This window comes from Citrus clementina, unplaced genomic scaffold (assembly GCF_000493195.1).
Source record: "Citrus clementina cultivar Clemenules unplaced genomic scaffold, Citrus_clementina_v1.0 scaffold_9, whole genome shotgun sequence".
Taxonomy (NCBI): Eukaryota; Viridiplantae; Streptophyta; class Magnoliopsida; order Sapindales; family Rutaceae; genus Citrus; species Citrus x clementina.
In genome coordinates, this window is record NW_006261964.1 from 30,140,598 (window position 1) to 30,156,544 (window position 15,947).

Sequence of the window (15,947 nt, forward strand, 5' to 3'; positions counted from 1 at the left end):
TAAATTACATACTAAACCAATACAAATTCTTCTCCATGCTTTGTCCCGAGGAATCTTCATGAGTGATTTTCATGCAATTTTTTTTTTTACTCAAGTGAATATGACCAAAAAAATTGATTTGAGTTTTATGTATTTTTTTAAAAATTTTTAATCTCTATAATTAAATCAGTTTCTTAATATTCTGAGTAAAAGCAATAGATTAGGGCTATAAATTCTCCTTACATAGACAAGGAGGAAACTAAACTACAATAGGCGATAACTAAAAATTAACATAACCAAAGAATGGAACTAAGATTTTGATTCAATGCTCAATGGGGACTAAACACTTTTTAATTTTAATTTAGAAAATTATTGGAAAATTTTGTACTTTTACCACTTATCTCTTGTATGATTTTCATAAATAATAATAGTAGGATACATATTTCAAAACGATCTATTAGATGATGTGGCATTATTTCACGTGATAAATAAATAAAATCTTATCTCAAATCATCATTCTCATTCCATAAAACCTTTTACATGAAATTTCCCAAAAATATACTACTTTATCACATAGTTACAACAAACCTTACGATTCTCCGGGTTGGTCAACAATTTCTCGGCAATATTTTTTATTTTTTTTCCTGAAAGACTTCAATTAGCACAAATTTCAAGAAACTTACATGGCAAAAGTAAATAAAACTTGCATGATATCAACACGGCAGAAGAAGAAAGCTTCTTTGAAGAAGCAAGATCGCTGCAAATTAACACTTGAATGAAAAGCTGAAATGAGTATTGTTCGGAAAATGCTTGGAAAATGTTCTACGTATATTCGTATTGATTTGGAAAGTTGACTTGAGCAACCCCACCAAACGGAAGAGTTATCAAGGATTCAATGATGAGAAACTTCGTCCAATAGGAGAAAAAACAATCAATGCGTCAAAGGCCCATGATGACGTGAACACCAAACCCGAAGACTAACTCAAGTTAAACATGTAAAGACAACATTACTCATAATATACAAGTGATATCTTTAACACACATTACACGACAACAATTTTTTTTTTAATTATATGAGACTATTACTTAAACTACAATTCATATTACATGAGAGTATAACTGATATTTATAAATCAGACTATTAGTGGGACCAACTTACATCAATGCTAATGGAGCTATACCTAGATTTTAACTCTCACTAATATTCGAGAGAAGTTTACTCCACTCACTACTGGGATCAGCTTACATTAATGCTAATGGAGATTTGCCCAGATTTTAACCCTCACTAATATTTGAGAAATATCTACTCCACTCACTCTTGGGTAAGAAAGAAAAATGTCCTCACTCAATTATACAATATAATTAAGGAAAGAAAGACCCCCACATTACGCTTGTGAGGGTTCAAATTGCTGCCCTCCAACCATAACCACTCGGTCAAGAAATATCTACTCCACTCACTCTTGGGTAAGAAAGAAAATGTCCTCACTCAATTATACAATATAATTAAGGAAAGAAAGACTCCCACATTACGCTTGTGAGGGTTCAAATTGCTGCCCTCCAACCATAACCACTTAGCCTTTTGGCCGAGTGGCTATTACACGTCAATAAGTTGACGTCTCAAAAATTGAATCCTAATTATCGGGAAAAAAGTATTTCATGTAATAAATTGATAATAAAAATCTATCGTCTAACCTACACATGATTCGAGATATATTAAAAAAAATTATCAGCATAACTAGTAAATTATAAGAATATGGCTTTATACTTTATGAAAATAATGTTTATGTGCTGTGCTGAATGATATTTCACAATTTCTGAAAACGATTAACTAAGCATATGGCATATAATGAGAATCATTTTATTTAGGATGAATTTTTTTGTTACTAAAATTAACGTAGGTCATTGCAATGAATTATTTTAAAATATTTTTGAAGCCAAGGTTTAGCTCCAATAACAAAGAGCATCCTTCCTAAAATTTAGGTCTTGGGCTTGAGCTTCAATGAGTGAGTGTGAGTAAGTTATAAATAAAATTAAAAAAAAAAATTGTTATTTAACCAAAAAATTTGCTTTCATAGTTTCGAGTTTGCCTTTACATTAGGTCTTATATAAATTGAGTGTACTTCGGTCTTTTCCTCTTTAACCTTAGTTAGTAGCCTTGTGGTTTATTAGTTTTTTTAATGACAACTAAACCCCACAAGTAAAATAACTGTAAAAAGACAGGCCAGCAGATTACCCTTATGATTCACTAGATAGTTTTTTAATTTCATTTTCAATTATTATTTAGGTCACTTTCTCAGCCAGTTAACCTAACGTAACCCTTGCTTATTACATTACAAACACCTGGAAGCGTATCTTAATTAGAGTTACATATGTATATGCTGGAAGTCGGAAAACTGATCAATAAACGAGTAAAGAGCATTAATAGAAATTATGCATAGACAGAAAAGCAATAATTAGTCTAATATCTGCCATATTTGGCCAAATTTATTGTTTCGGAAAAAGTGTTTCCGATGCCCTTAATTTTGTTGCTCAATAATCAGTAATTTGATGGCCGATAACAAAGACAAGATCATGCAATTCCAACTCAATTAAAATTTCACTGAGTTTCTGAAAATAATTAATGTTCAAAATCTGGTTTCCTTTTAGCCTTGCCCAAGCAGCTCGTTTAGTACTAGCTGCATGCCCTAGTCAAATCTTCTGAGTCAACCTGAAGATGTAAGGAAGCTGATCATCAGGTAGCATGAAGCTATTGACAAGCTGCTTCCAGTCATCTGCTTCAATAACGAAGGCTTCAACTGGAGTATGAGCAATGACCGTTCTAGTTGAGATGGGAAGGCCTCCGAGCTGAAGAACCGAAGCCCTTGGCAAAAGCTCTTCTCCACAGAAGTGGCCATCATTGCTGGCGTTAAAGGAAAAAGTTGTCGTACGTATGGTAGTAGGCTCGCTCCATATCTTGCCTCGAACGATGAAGAACATTTTTTCAACTCCGCTGCCCTCGTGAACAAGGATGCTTCTCTCTGTGTAAGGCACCAGCTTGAGAAGGTCCAGCATTGCATTTAAGAAATGTTCATCAATCCTATCAAACACCTACGACACATCAAGAAAGTAGAGAATCACACAGAATGTTCCTTCAATGAACTTTTAAAACTCTTTCACCTTGACTGCCAAACAAACAAATAAACAAAGAGTACTAGAAAATTAGCAACTGATTTTGGTTAATCAGCTGAAAGCTACTAGGATGCGCAAATATGATAGGTTAGATTCGGACACCACGTCGTTGATGAGCTCACCTGGTGGAGTACAAGAGAGTGGAGTGGAGTAAGAGTGTTTGCGTGAGTAATGATATTCAGTCCACAGGGCAACTTAAAAAGGCAGCCCATGGTGCCATTTTAACGCCTTTGCGTTTTAGTTAAATAAAAAGCAAAGGAATGAAACTGGGGTGTCAAAACAGAACCATGATATGGTGCGTTTATGTCGCACTCCTGTTTGTCCTAAAAAAAAAAAAAAAGAAAGAACGAAATGGTCAGAAATATCTTAGTAACCTCTATCAAAGCTCACCAACACCGCCGGCCTCCACCATCAAATCCATAAATTGGGACCACGGCCTAACTCTCTTCACATGCCGAAAATCCCAATCCGACCGTCATTGTACTCAGCAACTCCAAAATCACGCAGAGATTCTTCCCTCAAGCAGTACCATTATGTGTTGAAATTAAGACTACCATGCATGACAAGCTAAATTGACAAGAATCATACATACTGTAGAATGCAAATATGGTAAAAGAATCTCAGAAAGTAAATATAATGAGAAATCAATTCGATCATCCCAAGGAGGGTTAAAAAGAATAAAATCAATCAATTAATCACTGCAAATGCATTTATCTAAATGCTACTATATGCATAATTAAGCAGAGGGAACTCACTTTCTCGAGCACCGGTGAGCAGAGTTGTAGCTTAAATTTCCTGTTGGTGCCCCTTGGAAGTTCATTAAAGAATTGGTATACATTGAAATCTTCAGTTGCCTGCCTAACTGTTTGATGGTAGTTCCTTACTTCCTGTTGAAGATCGTCACAAAGCATCTGAAATAGCCTGCATTTCTCTATCTCTTGCATCTGCATCTTCGCTGATATCTCTTTATAATAATACTGCAATAATTTCTGATCCGCAAAAACAAAAAGCATGATCTTTGACAAACTTAATACGGCGTCAAATTTATGTTACATTTTATATAAAATGCAGATGTTTGCACTGAGTAAGAAATATTTATACATTTATAAGTTGTTTGTCTAATTTGTGTTAGTTATAGGCACGGTTTATGACTAACACTTTTTTATTTTTATGCCAAATCTCGGCCAAAGAGGGAGGATTTACAGCCAAAATATCTATAATCAGGAGAGACGTAATGCCTATACATGGCTTAACTAAAAAATTACACAATATGTAAAGATATAATATACACACATCGACAAATATATGGTGCAGTGGTGCTTCATCTCAAGCATATAATAACATCTGAGGTCAAAGTAGTAAAACGAAAATTGTACCAACCTTCACATTTTCAAAAAGAGAGGAAATCAAAGCCACTCCAGTGATGGTCATAACAAGAGAAAAGAGGCTTTCCGAGAGATAGACACTTGTTCCGCAATTTTTAGCAGAACTACAAAAAATAAATAAACAAATAAATATAACTATTAATCTCGAAAGTTAACTTCAACACGCTTGAATAAATGAAAGATTTTAGCGCATATCAAAGGATCTATTCATCGGTTGGTTCTTTAGTAGGATCAGGATTTTAATTCAATTTTTAAAATGTAAAAATTACAAACTTTAAAGGGTCAAATAAATGAGAGATCTTATAAAGACACTTATAGGAGCTATTCATGAGTTGATTCTGGATTTTGGTTCAATTTAGTCTAAAATAAGAAAAGAATACAAACTTCAAAATTTAAGAATAAATAAAATAAAACTAAAAGGAGCCAATTCGTACAATTTTCAAATAAATTGGCCAAATTTAATTAGGACCCTCATCTTTTCTTAAACTTTGTTTTAGCCTGGAGTAGTCCCCAAGACGACAATATAGGTCCGCCTTTGGTTGGGTGGTAACTGGTAAATATGGCACTACGACAGTAATCAAAATTACGGGCAAACATTTATTTATCTATGCTGTTTGTTACTTCCTTCCTAACTCAATTTCTTTTTGCTGACAAGTTGGACGGAGATCAAGTTCCGTTAGCATAAGAGGGAAAATTTTTCTGTCTGAATATTTGGAAGCAAATTCGGTTGTATAGACTATGACAGAAGAAAATTTGAACTCTATTAATTTACATGTGAAATAACTTCCAAATTACTCGAGTTCAAACAACCAAAATCCAGCAACCAAATTTGCACAAACCTGGCATCTATACAATTGCGTATCGAAATCATCATAAACATCATCCTGAGGAGCTGCCTTGTACGCTCACTGCAAAGATTTTCGACAATGAAGATGATCCAAACGATTTCGGAGCCACTGTGAACATGATAAAAGAACCCGGTAAGTTCCCTAAGCCGAGTGCGGGTGCCCTCATTTTTTTAATTTTTTCCTACAGACACATTGTTAAACTGTGTGGTTTAATTAATAAAGTTAGTGCTGACATGCTATTAAACTACATAGTGGATTGAAAAATAATTTTATTAAACCATACAATTTAATAGAGTGTTCGCATTGAAAAAAATGAGGGCGCCTACACCATATATATATATGTTCAAGTCTGGAATTTTAAAGTACGGAAAAGTTTTAAAACCTCATAGTTTTAAAGGCTTAAAAATGTAAGCATTTAAAGTCGTGCGATTTTAAAGCTATCCCGGACTTTCCCGCACTTTAAAATCCCTAACCAGTAAACTACTATATATATATATGTTTTCTGATCCAAGATAATAAAGTAAAGGAAATGTCTGGGAAAACTTTAAAACTACGGGGTTTTAAAGACTTAAAACTTAAAGAACTTAAACCGCATGGTTTATTCATTTTTCACGACGTTTCCACACTTTAAAATTCCGGATTGGACATTTCTAATATATAACAACCAAAGACTTTCATTTATTAGTCAATATTATAGAACACAACAATTCCTTCCCCTATCTCCCTCAAACCATTTTATTCAACACTATATTCTGACTATCAGGCTTTGGGTCTAATACTATTTATTGGAGACTTAGCCTAAGATTTTAAGTATTGAACTTAAAAGATTAGCCTACTAGATGGAAGAACATGTCTACTTATAAGCTCAAGTGACTCTCATTTGTTAGTCAATATTAATTGAAAAAACTCAAATTTCTTTCTCAATGCAACTATTGATAGATCATTAGTGATAAAAATTAACAATATAAAGATATGGTCTTTGATAACAAATAGTGACAATCAATACACATACCAGAGACTCCTTATGCCCCACTGGAAACAGTACAAGAACTTTTGATGAAAATTTGTTGTGACCTCCACAATGCCAGTCTGAAGAGCATCGTGGAACATCCCAAAATTAAAAACAGTTGGATCTCTTATCTTTATAGGGCATAAGGTATTTAGAATCCTTCGGTCCCCGAGATATTGGTCACAGAGAAAGGAATCATGAATGCATCCAGAACTTTTGCAGGCTTGCCTCCAGCAAACAGTCACTCTTTCTATGGCAATAAAATACCGCAAGGCTCCAAAGCCCTAAAGGACCAACATAATAGAAAACTTACTATTCATCGAAAAAAAAAATGCGTGGAAGAAAAGGGGATTTAACTTACGTGACTAACAATTAAGAAAACAAGAAAACTGAAAGCTGCATTGGCCAATGTAACAGCATATACGCCTGCTCCGTTTGTAGCTCTTTTAAATAGTTGATAGGTACGAATAGTCCTAGGCACATATTGGGCAAGAACAAGATATTTCAACCAGCTCATTGCAACTTCAAATTCCAAGCCTCTCATTTTGGGAACAACAACGAAAAGCAACCCCTGTGTTAATAACATGTATAATAATCATTAATTATGGCTACTTAAATATATAGCAAAATTAACGGGACTAATTTGATCATTCCATGTATTATTTACCAGAGGAATCGGCAAAATGGAGAGGATGGCGTTAATGCAATGCAAATATTTCCTTGCATTGATTGCCCAACTATTATTGCCCGGAACATCAACATCAGCATTATCTGATTCGAAAATAACATAAATAACATGAAAAATATCAAAGAGGGAGCGAAAAACAACCAACGCAAAGGCCAGATTCTTGACCAAAGCAAGGCACTCGCTGCAACCATCGATGGAAAGGATGTAGAAGAATGATGAGTCCAATGAGATTGATAGCACATAGACTCCCAGAAAAAACCAATTCCAGTGAGGCCCCCCTGGATTCAGAATTTTCTTCAACTTTTGGCAATAATTTTGATTATTGATGAGCTGGTGGCCTCGTGCAGAAAATGAATTTCTCGGAGGGTTTCTTGGGACTGACGACACACAAGCAGTCCCATTACCCACTGTCGTTGAAGATTCTTCCAGTTCAACTATCTGTACATGAGACCTGAAACCAAAGACAAGGAAATATAGTTTAAAGAACAACTGATCAAGATTCTATATATGCTGCCCATGCGCATCGATACATTAAAAAAAGTAATGAATAAAGTGCGACTTGAATATTAGAGACTACATTAAAAAGAGCTCCAAAAGTTTTTAATATCCCAAATTGGATTTGATTATTACATGACTGCATGACCATATCACGGATGAAACTATCCAGGTTTTGGAAGGAAACTGTAATTATTAAAGAAATTTTGATCTGTTAGTTTTTGCAGAAATTTAGTTTAAGAGATAACCGAGAAGATATTTGCTTGTAATTTTTTATTCTTTTAATTTTCTGGTTTTGTCACGTTATGTACATATTTGGACTTTTATGTAACAACGTTGTGATAATGAGGTTATTGGTCATTTTGACCATTGATTCCCTATTCGGTAAAGAGAGAGGGGAAAAAAATGAATAATTTAAAACAAGTTTCTTAATTTTACCAAGTGCATGTAAAGTCAATCAACAGTTTTGGACCTTTGGATTGACGCGCTCCACATCCAACGGTTCTGCCCACAAAACAACGAAAATAAGGATCAGGCTACGGTGCAATTGTGGTATTATGCCACAGTTGCATCCAGCCGTTGGTTGCATTTGGATTGATGGGTCTATTGGCATCTAACGGCTGGATGCAACTGTGGCACGGTACCACAGTTGCACCACAGGTTTCCCCTGAAAATAAAGGTAACTTCCCCAAATTGTAAGCGTGTAAGTTGATTAAATTGGGGTCTTAGTCGTCTTGCGTCTCTTTACATTATTTGTCCTTACACCTAGCAATGACAAGAGTTCAATAAAATAAAGAGCAATGCTAAATAGAGAGAAAAATGGGAGAAAGACGAGAGAAATAATTTTATTTTCTCTCTACCCAGCTTACTTTCTCTCTCTTCTTTTTTAATACATTTTCTTTCGTCTTTTTCTCGTCTTTCTCTTTCTTTAGCATTTTTCTAAAATAAAACTGATGCTCACACAATGAAACTATATTTTATTTAATAAATTATTTAATTGTTAGTGTTCAATCTTTTTTATTAAGACTCTCTCACTATTTAATCCTATAATCAGCAAAAATTCAGGTTATGGTTAGTTAACTAAAAAAATTATATCTTCCCCACATCCTATCATTAGTTAAAAGGCACATGACAGCTGATTTGTAAAAATTGAAAAGAGTTCAAATTAAGAGAAATTCCTAATCCTATCTTTCTTTAAAAAAATTTTAACTTAGCAGTGAAATCTTCGTTATTGAAAATTGAACGAGTTATTTTTTAATTATTTGATGAACACAACCCCACTAAAAGAAATTATAAGAAAATATTCACATTATTTAAAAAAATAAAAATAGAGAATATTTTTGGAGATTTTAAAAAAAAGAAGACATGAAAGAGTTTTAAATATTTTTATTTTTTTTAAGGTGAATTAAATATTGGTATTCTTACCTTGAATCTATGATTTTAGAATTGAGTACTGGGCTCCGACGATGGTGCACGGAGCACCAAACCCCCCCCCCCCCCCCCCCCCTTTTTTTTTTTTTTTTTTGGCCTTTTGTCTTTTACTAAATCCCCTAATTTTGTCTTTTATTAAATTAAACCGGGTTCCAATTACTATGAGTGGGACCTTATTAAATAATTTTATTCTTTTGTCTTGTCTATTAAACGATTGATGTCAATATTCGTTATGTGCGCCAAAGCAAAATTGCAGCCACCCGTCCACGAAAGTTCAGCGGACATGTTCATAAATTTATGAGTCAAAAATAAGTAGGATAAATGTGTTCATAAATGTATCATTATAAATATAGATTAGGATTCTCTTCTATTTTTTTATTCTTTTAAATTTGGTAAAAAAAAAATTTACTGAGTTATAAATAAAATAAAAAATAATTGTCAATATTAAAATTTAAAATTTAATCTTAACTAATTCTTTCACTAAGAAAGATCAAGGGTTTATTTGTTAAATGTCTTTTTTTGTCTATTTTTTAATTTATGTATAATTTTCAAAAATTTATATCGGAATAAAAAAGTAAATTTTTGTAACTTTTATCATAATGGAAAAAGGTCTAATTAAGAAATAAATATTATATTCTAAAATATACTTATCTCCCAGCCTATGAAATCTAATTCTCTTCTTTTTTTTATTTACAAGCATATAAATGTCAATTAACTATATTTAAGATAATTTTTATTTATTAAAACAAACAAAATACCACTTATATTTAGAAATTAAAAAAACAAAAACAAATGTCGTTCATATATTCATATTCAAATCCATTCATACTTCAAAAAAAATAAAACTCATTAAAATTTCAGATAAAAAGACAAATATGACCTAAGTGAAGTGAAAAAGAAATAAAGAAAATGTGACGTTTGTTTTTTTATCTGAAATTTGAATAAACATGAATTTGTTTGAATTCTGAATAAAGTTGAATGTCTAAATTTGAATGGTGTGTTTGTTTGTTTGTTTTTTTTTTGTCTGAATCGTTAAAAGTAAATAAATTTAAAAAATCTGAAAACTAATATTTTTATATTTATGCCCTTACAAATTATAAACGTTAAATAAATAATAAACATCTCAAAGAATATAAATAAGATAATAAATTATCATAACATAAATCATATTCAATTGAACACAACTCTTTAATATTCTATGTTATATATGTTAACTAATTTTATTATGGTTTTTGATGTTTTTATATGAAAATTTTTGTAAAAAAATATGAAGATAAATATGCCAATTTGAAGAAAATAAAAAGATAAAATAATAATAGTCTACCACTATATATTATCACAAATTATATAGAGATGGATAATAATGCTAATTATTAAGTTTTATTTAGGTAATGATGAAAATTAATTAATTAGATAGAGATATTTTAGAGAATTTTTTTAATGATATCATTAAGACTTTTTAGATTAAGTAAAAAGTTAAAAAAAATTAACTTATTAACTTAATGATTTAATGATTGAAAATTTTCATTAATTTGAAAAAATAAATAAATTTAATGACTTAATTGATTAAAATTAAGTTATTAAGTAAAAAAAAACAAACGGCCCCCAAGAGTATACCGTCATCATGAGTTATTTAAAACAAAATATATTCAGTAAACACAATAAACCCTAGATAAAATAAAATTTTAATTAAATAATAAGCTCCTTGAAGTCAGCCTGCTAAATTATAATTCAATATATTAGTATTTGATTAATTAATAAGTTTCCCCTCAAAACCATTTCAAACTGACGAAGTTTATTAGTCCGAAACACATCATCCGAGATTCCAAATTCATTTTTAAGTTTTTAACAAAAGGAGATGACTCCTTCAATAAATCCCGTCACCCTTTGGTCCAAATTAGATCGGAGACTTCAGAAAAAAAAATTCAGATTTCTTCATCTGCTCGCAATCATATAAGCAATACAACCAACATCTCTTTCATCGTATGCAATATATAAATTTGCATATACAAATTAATTTACAGACCTCTTATGCTCAATAAACTCTTGACCACTACTTGCGTCGGTTTCTTTTCACCTTTCACCTATCATTCTTCGGATTCAGATTTCTGCTCATCTTGTCTTTAGCTTGGTTTTTTTTTCTTACAATCCCTTTGATAAGGAAAAAAAAATACATCTAAACCATACATATATGAATGATAATAATAAAATGATACACTCAAACCATAAATAAATAATAATGTACATGTACTAAAAGATCCTTAAACGACAGGTAACAACAAGCCAGAGTAAAAAATCCATAAAACTTGGCTGCCTTGTAAACAATATAAAACTTGGCGGCTGTATAATTTTCTGGAAAAGAACTCATGCGGCTAATGGTCAATGTAATGCAGGGATTGCTAACATAAGAAGATAATTGGGATTTATTTCTAAAGATATGATTGTTAAGGACCCATAAATTTACATTTCCAAAGACTGCTAAGATAAGTCTTAAAAACCTCCACCTAGCGAAAAGCAGAGAATAAGATGGTACCAAACCATTAGCAGCATGGATTCTTTTCCAGAAAATTATACGGCCGCTGCTATCTTTCTTATTGGCAGGCAGATATGTTAGGTACCATCTTCTGGAGGAATGCCCCATAGATGAAAGCTGCAAGTTAGATTATTACATGAAGGTCTTCCACGGCCTGGCCAATTCCTCAGGGTAAAACTATTGGCTCCTCTTTAGTGGAAAACCATCCTCGAAACATCAGCAGCGACGACTTTATCCTTGAATTCTGACACCATGGGTTGGTATCTCAGGCTCACTAAATATTCTTAGAAAGAAGCTGGTTCAAAACTGTCAAATGAATCTCAATAGTTAATCAACAAACACAGCATCTGAGATGAAAAAGTAGAAATACAGGTTTTATATATATATAAAAATAAATATAAATTGTGAAGTAGGATATGCATGTCAAAATCATGTTCTAGAAGAAAATGAAGCACAAAAATTACATGGAGATTGTTGAATGACCTTCGTAAAATACAACAAATAACAGCAGCTAGCGCTTGCAAAAACAAATTTGAGTGCACTCCTATGAATTTACCTTGCTTACGCAATATAATTTGTACATAGAACAACCATAATATGTACCAGACATATGGGCTCTATTACAAAACCAGGTAGCCGACGAAACCCACAAGATCTAAACAATCATTTTCCTTCAGCCAAGGGTATAGGCTATCCTTGCTGCTTAGAAGTTGTTGGTGATGTCTTCTCAGGCAACCTGACACCCCGTAAAACATTCGGTAGTAAAACACCACAATTTAATGCTTCAATTCAATCTAAAACTATCTAAACACAATCTAGTTATTAATAACTGAATGAAGCAAAGAATTTACAAGCCAGAATCAATTTCACAGGGAAGACTTTCTTCTAGTACGATGGCGACGCCAAGCTAATTGTATGACACAAGCTGCCTGTATATTTGAGTGTTTCAAATTCAATTTAGTTGAGCCAGAAATCTCATGCTCAGTGAATACACTTTTCAAGTCTTCGGCAGTGAGAACAAAGCCTTCAACATCTGTAAGCGTTTGAACAGTTCTAGTTGACACAGGGATATTGGACAAAGAGCGGTTGTACAGAGCCCAAGCAACAAGTTCTTCTCCCCAAAAGTCACCATCTGCCAGATGATCCATTTTGGTCATATTATTGTTATCTCTAAAATAATCAGTGTTTGCAGAGCCATTGATTCTCTCCTTGGAACTGTAGATCCATATTTTGCCTCGCACCAGAAAGAGCATTTCATAAATTGGATCTCCATCCAAGCTAATATGAGTGTGCTTAAAGTAGAAAGTCATCTTTACACAATCACAGAGTGCATCCAATATTGCTTCATTTAACTTCTTAAACTCTTCTACCTGGAGAAACATTAAAAAGGCGAGATAAGTATATATAAAAAAATACAAGAGTGGATTGATATGAAAGATTATAATTAGTCGTAGTTACCACTAATCTGGCTGGCTAAATAGTAAAAATGAAGTTCAATTTTTAAAACCATCTAAAGTCCATCCAGAGTTATTTATAGAAAGCGAAGGGGCAAGCCTTTCCTGTATTGAAGATTTCCCTTATCATTTATGGCTCAATCCAATTAACATTATCAGGTTTAACTGCTGCATTAGAAGGAAACCAATCGTACCATTAAAATGTATGTCCAAATCCTTTTTGAGGGAGATGAAACACAAGATATCAAATGCAATAGTATCTTATTACCACACATTACAAATTCCTTGCAGTGGCATCAAAGTTCGCCTATATGTTGGTAGTTTATTAGTTTGTTTTTACTACATAAATTGATAACAAAATGTAATAAAATAACAGGAAGATTGAACTTTCTACCAGGTACTTAAGTGAGCAGTTATAAAAAAGACAAAGGACTCACACTCTTCAGCAGCTCTAAGCAAAGTTCGTGCTTTATATTTCTTATGAGTTCTTTAGGAAGACTACTGAGTGTGCTCTCTACATCAATATTATTGGGTTTTCGCCATACGTATCGCTGGTATATCTTAAGCTGTTGTTGAACAGACTGGGAGAGCTTTTCAATGGGCATCCACTCATTAATCTCTTGCATCCTCACACTCATCTCCTTTGATTTCAAAGCTTTGGATTCCAGATACATCTGATTAAAAGGAAGCACAATTCATAGGAGTTACAAATTTGGATCCTTCTTCAGTTTAAGCATATAAATATTAATGTAAAAATCAGAAACAAATATCCTATACCAACCTGCATATTTCCAAAGAGAAAAAGCAATAACAACAAACCGCAGATGGTAACCAAAATAACAAAGAAGTTTTCCCACGAATTGCTACTTGTTTGCAGGTTCTGACCAATACAACTGCAAAAAAAAAAAAATATTCAATTCAATTCCAGTACATCAGAAATTTATCTCAGAAGTTGGAACTTCCATATGATAGTAGACACTTAACACTTTCAGTATAAATAATGCGTGTCAGCTAATGCATCAATTAACAATGACTCAATTTGCAGGAACCAGAAATAATACTAAGAAGATCCTAACAGCTATTTCATCTATCCCAAGATAGGTAGCAAGGAATTTGACAATTGTAACCATATGAACCTTTGCAAGTCATTTACCATATTTCGCTACAGAGCGCCAGATAAGCTAAACTAACAAAACAGATAAAACCTCCACTCTCTCTAGGAAACAATACGGACATAAGAGATTACAACTGTAGTGGGATGGCCAAAAATAGGGTGATTAGTCATCTGTAAAGAAGCATTGAAAAACAACCACAAGCCACTTCAAGAGTGCACTGAGGATGACACTAATGTATGCACAGTAGACATAAAATGGGACGACAACCCTGATTTTTTTTTTTAATTTAAAAAAAAGTTATAAGATATAGCTTCGTATGTCAAAATGTCGAAGACCTCATATAATACGCATCCAAAAAATAATCCCAGGAACAAGAGACGTATCTTCTATACACAAACCTCAGGTTTCTCAGGCCCCATCGAAAACAATGTAAGAACTTCTGTGGAAAATCTGTCACCTCCACTATACCAGACTGAAGCGCATCCTGGAATATTCCAAAATCATGGATCGAAGTATTTCGTATCTTCGTTGGGCAGACTCCATCTAGAAATTTGTAGTCCCCTATACAGTCATCACAGTCAAAAGAACCACGATTGCAACCGGTATCATTCATGCAAGCTTTCTTCCAACATTCAGTTTCTCTTTCTATGGCCGAAAAATACCATAAGGCTCCAAATACCTAAAAGTCCATCTAGTCATTAGTTGATCCAAAGGATGAATCATTAAAAAAGAAAAACCTATGCGTTGATCAACTCATAAACAAGGACTTAACTTACATGACCTGCAAACATGTAAAGAAGAAGATTGAATGCAGCAATGACCCATGTAGCTTCAGCAAGTTTGGCTACACTCCATGGGTAAATTCTAACAATCCTTGGCACAAATTGGATAAAGACAGAATATTTCAACAAGTCCATTGCATCCAAAATTTTCGAGCCTCTCATTTGCGGAATGATGAATAAAATCACCAGCTGGAAAGAGAACAACAAACTTAAGAGTCCATGAGTTTGTACTAATTATATACGTACATACAGGCATACCCAATCCTTTTAAATTAGATTTAAAAAGAATTCCCATTACCTGTGGGAGGGGAAAAATGGCGAGAAGGTCCACTAGAAGGGAGGGGGACAAATATTCGCACACCCTTATGTGAGAAATATTTCGTCGCGAATTATTTCCCCCGACAAGATCAACAATCATCCGAAGAGTGTGGGTTACATACGAATCATTTTCTCCATACGATACATAGTCAGTAGAGACAAGATCAGTAAGCATTTGCAGAGCAATGGGGATTGAATACAAGAAATCAAATAGGAAACGGAGAAGACAAGCTGTAATTGCCAACTTAGTGTCTAAGCTAATGCACTTTCTATCATCATTTACAACAGGAATGTAAAAGAACCAAAAATCTAATGACACTGCAGTAGCACACAGCATAAACCAAATGAATTTCCAGGGATGAGGCTGCTGTGGGTCCACTATTTCCCTCCTCACTTCTAATTCACCAGCACTTAAAGAAGAGTACCGAGACCTGAATAAAGGATATAAATCACTGGCGTTAGTTCAGCAGAAAATAGTTCAAGAAAATTAGACGGCAAAGCAAAAACTAAATTAGCTACTTACATGAATGGTTGTGGTAATATGGCCAAAGAAAAGTTGGTCCAAAGGCAACGTCCAAGATCAGTATCGTTCGAAATATGATCGGAAAATTAATTATTTGGAGAGCAGGTATCGGGGTTGACTTCACACAGTTCAGTTAGGTAACCTGACTGCGAATGAGTTATTTTGTTATTTACTTATTTATCTGCTGCATATAACCATGGGCCATGGGAAGGCGAGCAA

General features: G+C 33.3%; 2 protein-coding genes across 6 annotated transcripts; both read right to left on the reverse strand.

Moving 5' to 3' along the window:
* Nucleotides 1-2,548: 2,548 nt before the first annotated feature.
* Nucleotides 2,549-7,724, reverse strand: LOC18031505 (cyclic nucleotide-gated ion channel 1). Of its 3 annotated transcripts, XR_002905516.1 has the most exons (9): nucleotides 7,708-7,724; nucleotides 7,057-7,528; nucleotides 6,751-6,960; nucleotides 6,393-6,673; nucleotides 5,372-5,488; nucleotides 4,528-4,636; nucleotides 3,903-4,136; nucleotides 3,270-3,470; nucleotides 2,974-3,066 (listed from the first exon to the last, which is right to left on the reverse strand). XR_002905516.1 is itself a non-coding variant. In XM_024184661.1 (8 exons), coding segments are annotated over exons 1-8 (1,824 nt in total). In that variant the 5' UTR covers nucleotides 7,710-7,724; the 3' UTR covers nucleotides 2,549-2,667. The 3 variants fall into 3 exon arrangements, 2 of the variants coding, with proteins under 2 accessions (XP_024040429.1, XP_024040435.1); XM_024184661.1 differs by lacking the exon at nucleotides 3,270-3,470 and having other exon boundaries at nucleotides 2,549-3,066; XM_024184667.1 differs by lacking the exons at nucleotides 3,270-3,470; nucleotides 7,708-7,724 and having other exon boundaries at nucleotides 2,549-3,066; nucleotides 7,057-7,126; nucleotides 7,219-7,294.
* Nucleotides 7,725-11,269: 3,545 nt separating this feature from the next.
* LOC18031314 (cyclic nucleotide-gated ion channel 1) lies at nucleotides 11,270-15,880 on the reverse strand. 3 transcript variants are annotated; one of them, XR_002907113.1, is made up of 8 exons: nucleotides 15,729-15,880; nucleotides 15,186-15,636; nucleotides 14,882-15,076; nucleotides 14,504-14,784; nucleotides 13,772-13,883; nucleotides 13,428-13,664; nucleotides 12,093-12,906; nucleotides 11,270-11,842 (listed from the first exon to the last, which is right to left on the reverse strand). XR_002907113.1 is itself a non-coding variant. In XM_024190675.1 (8 exons), coding segments are annotated over exons 1-7 (1,782 nt in total). In that variant the 5' UTR covers nucleotides 15,731-15,880; the 3' UTR covers nucleotides 11,954-12,272; nucleotides 12,388-12,402. The 3 variants fall into 3 exon arrangements, 2 of the variants coding, with proteins under 2 accessions (XP_024046443.1, XP_006422136.1); XM_024190675.1 differs by lacking the exon at nucleotides 11,270-11,842 and having other exon boundaries at nucleotides 11,954-12,272; nucleotides 12,388-12,906; XM_006422073.2 differs by lacking the exon at nucleotides 11,270-11,842 and having other exon boundaries at nucleotides 11,954-12,906.
* Nucleotides 15,881-15,947: the final 67 nt, after the last annotated feature.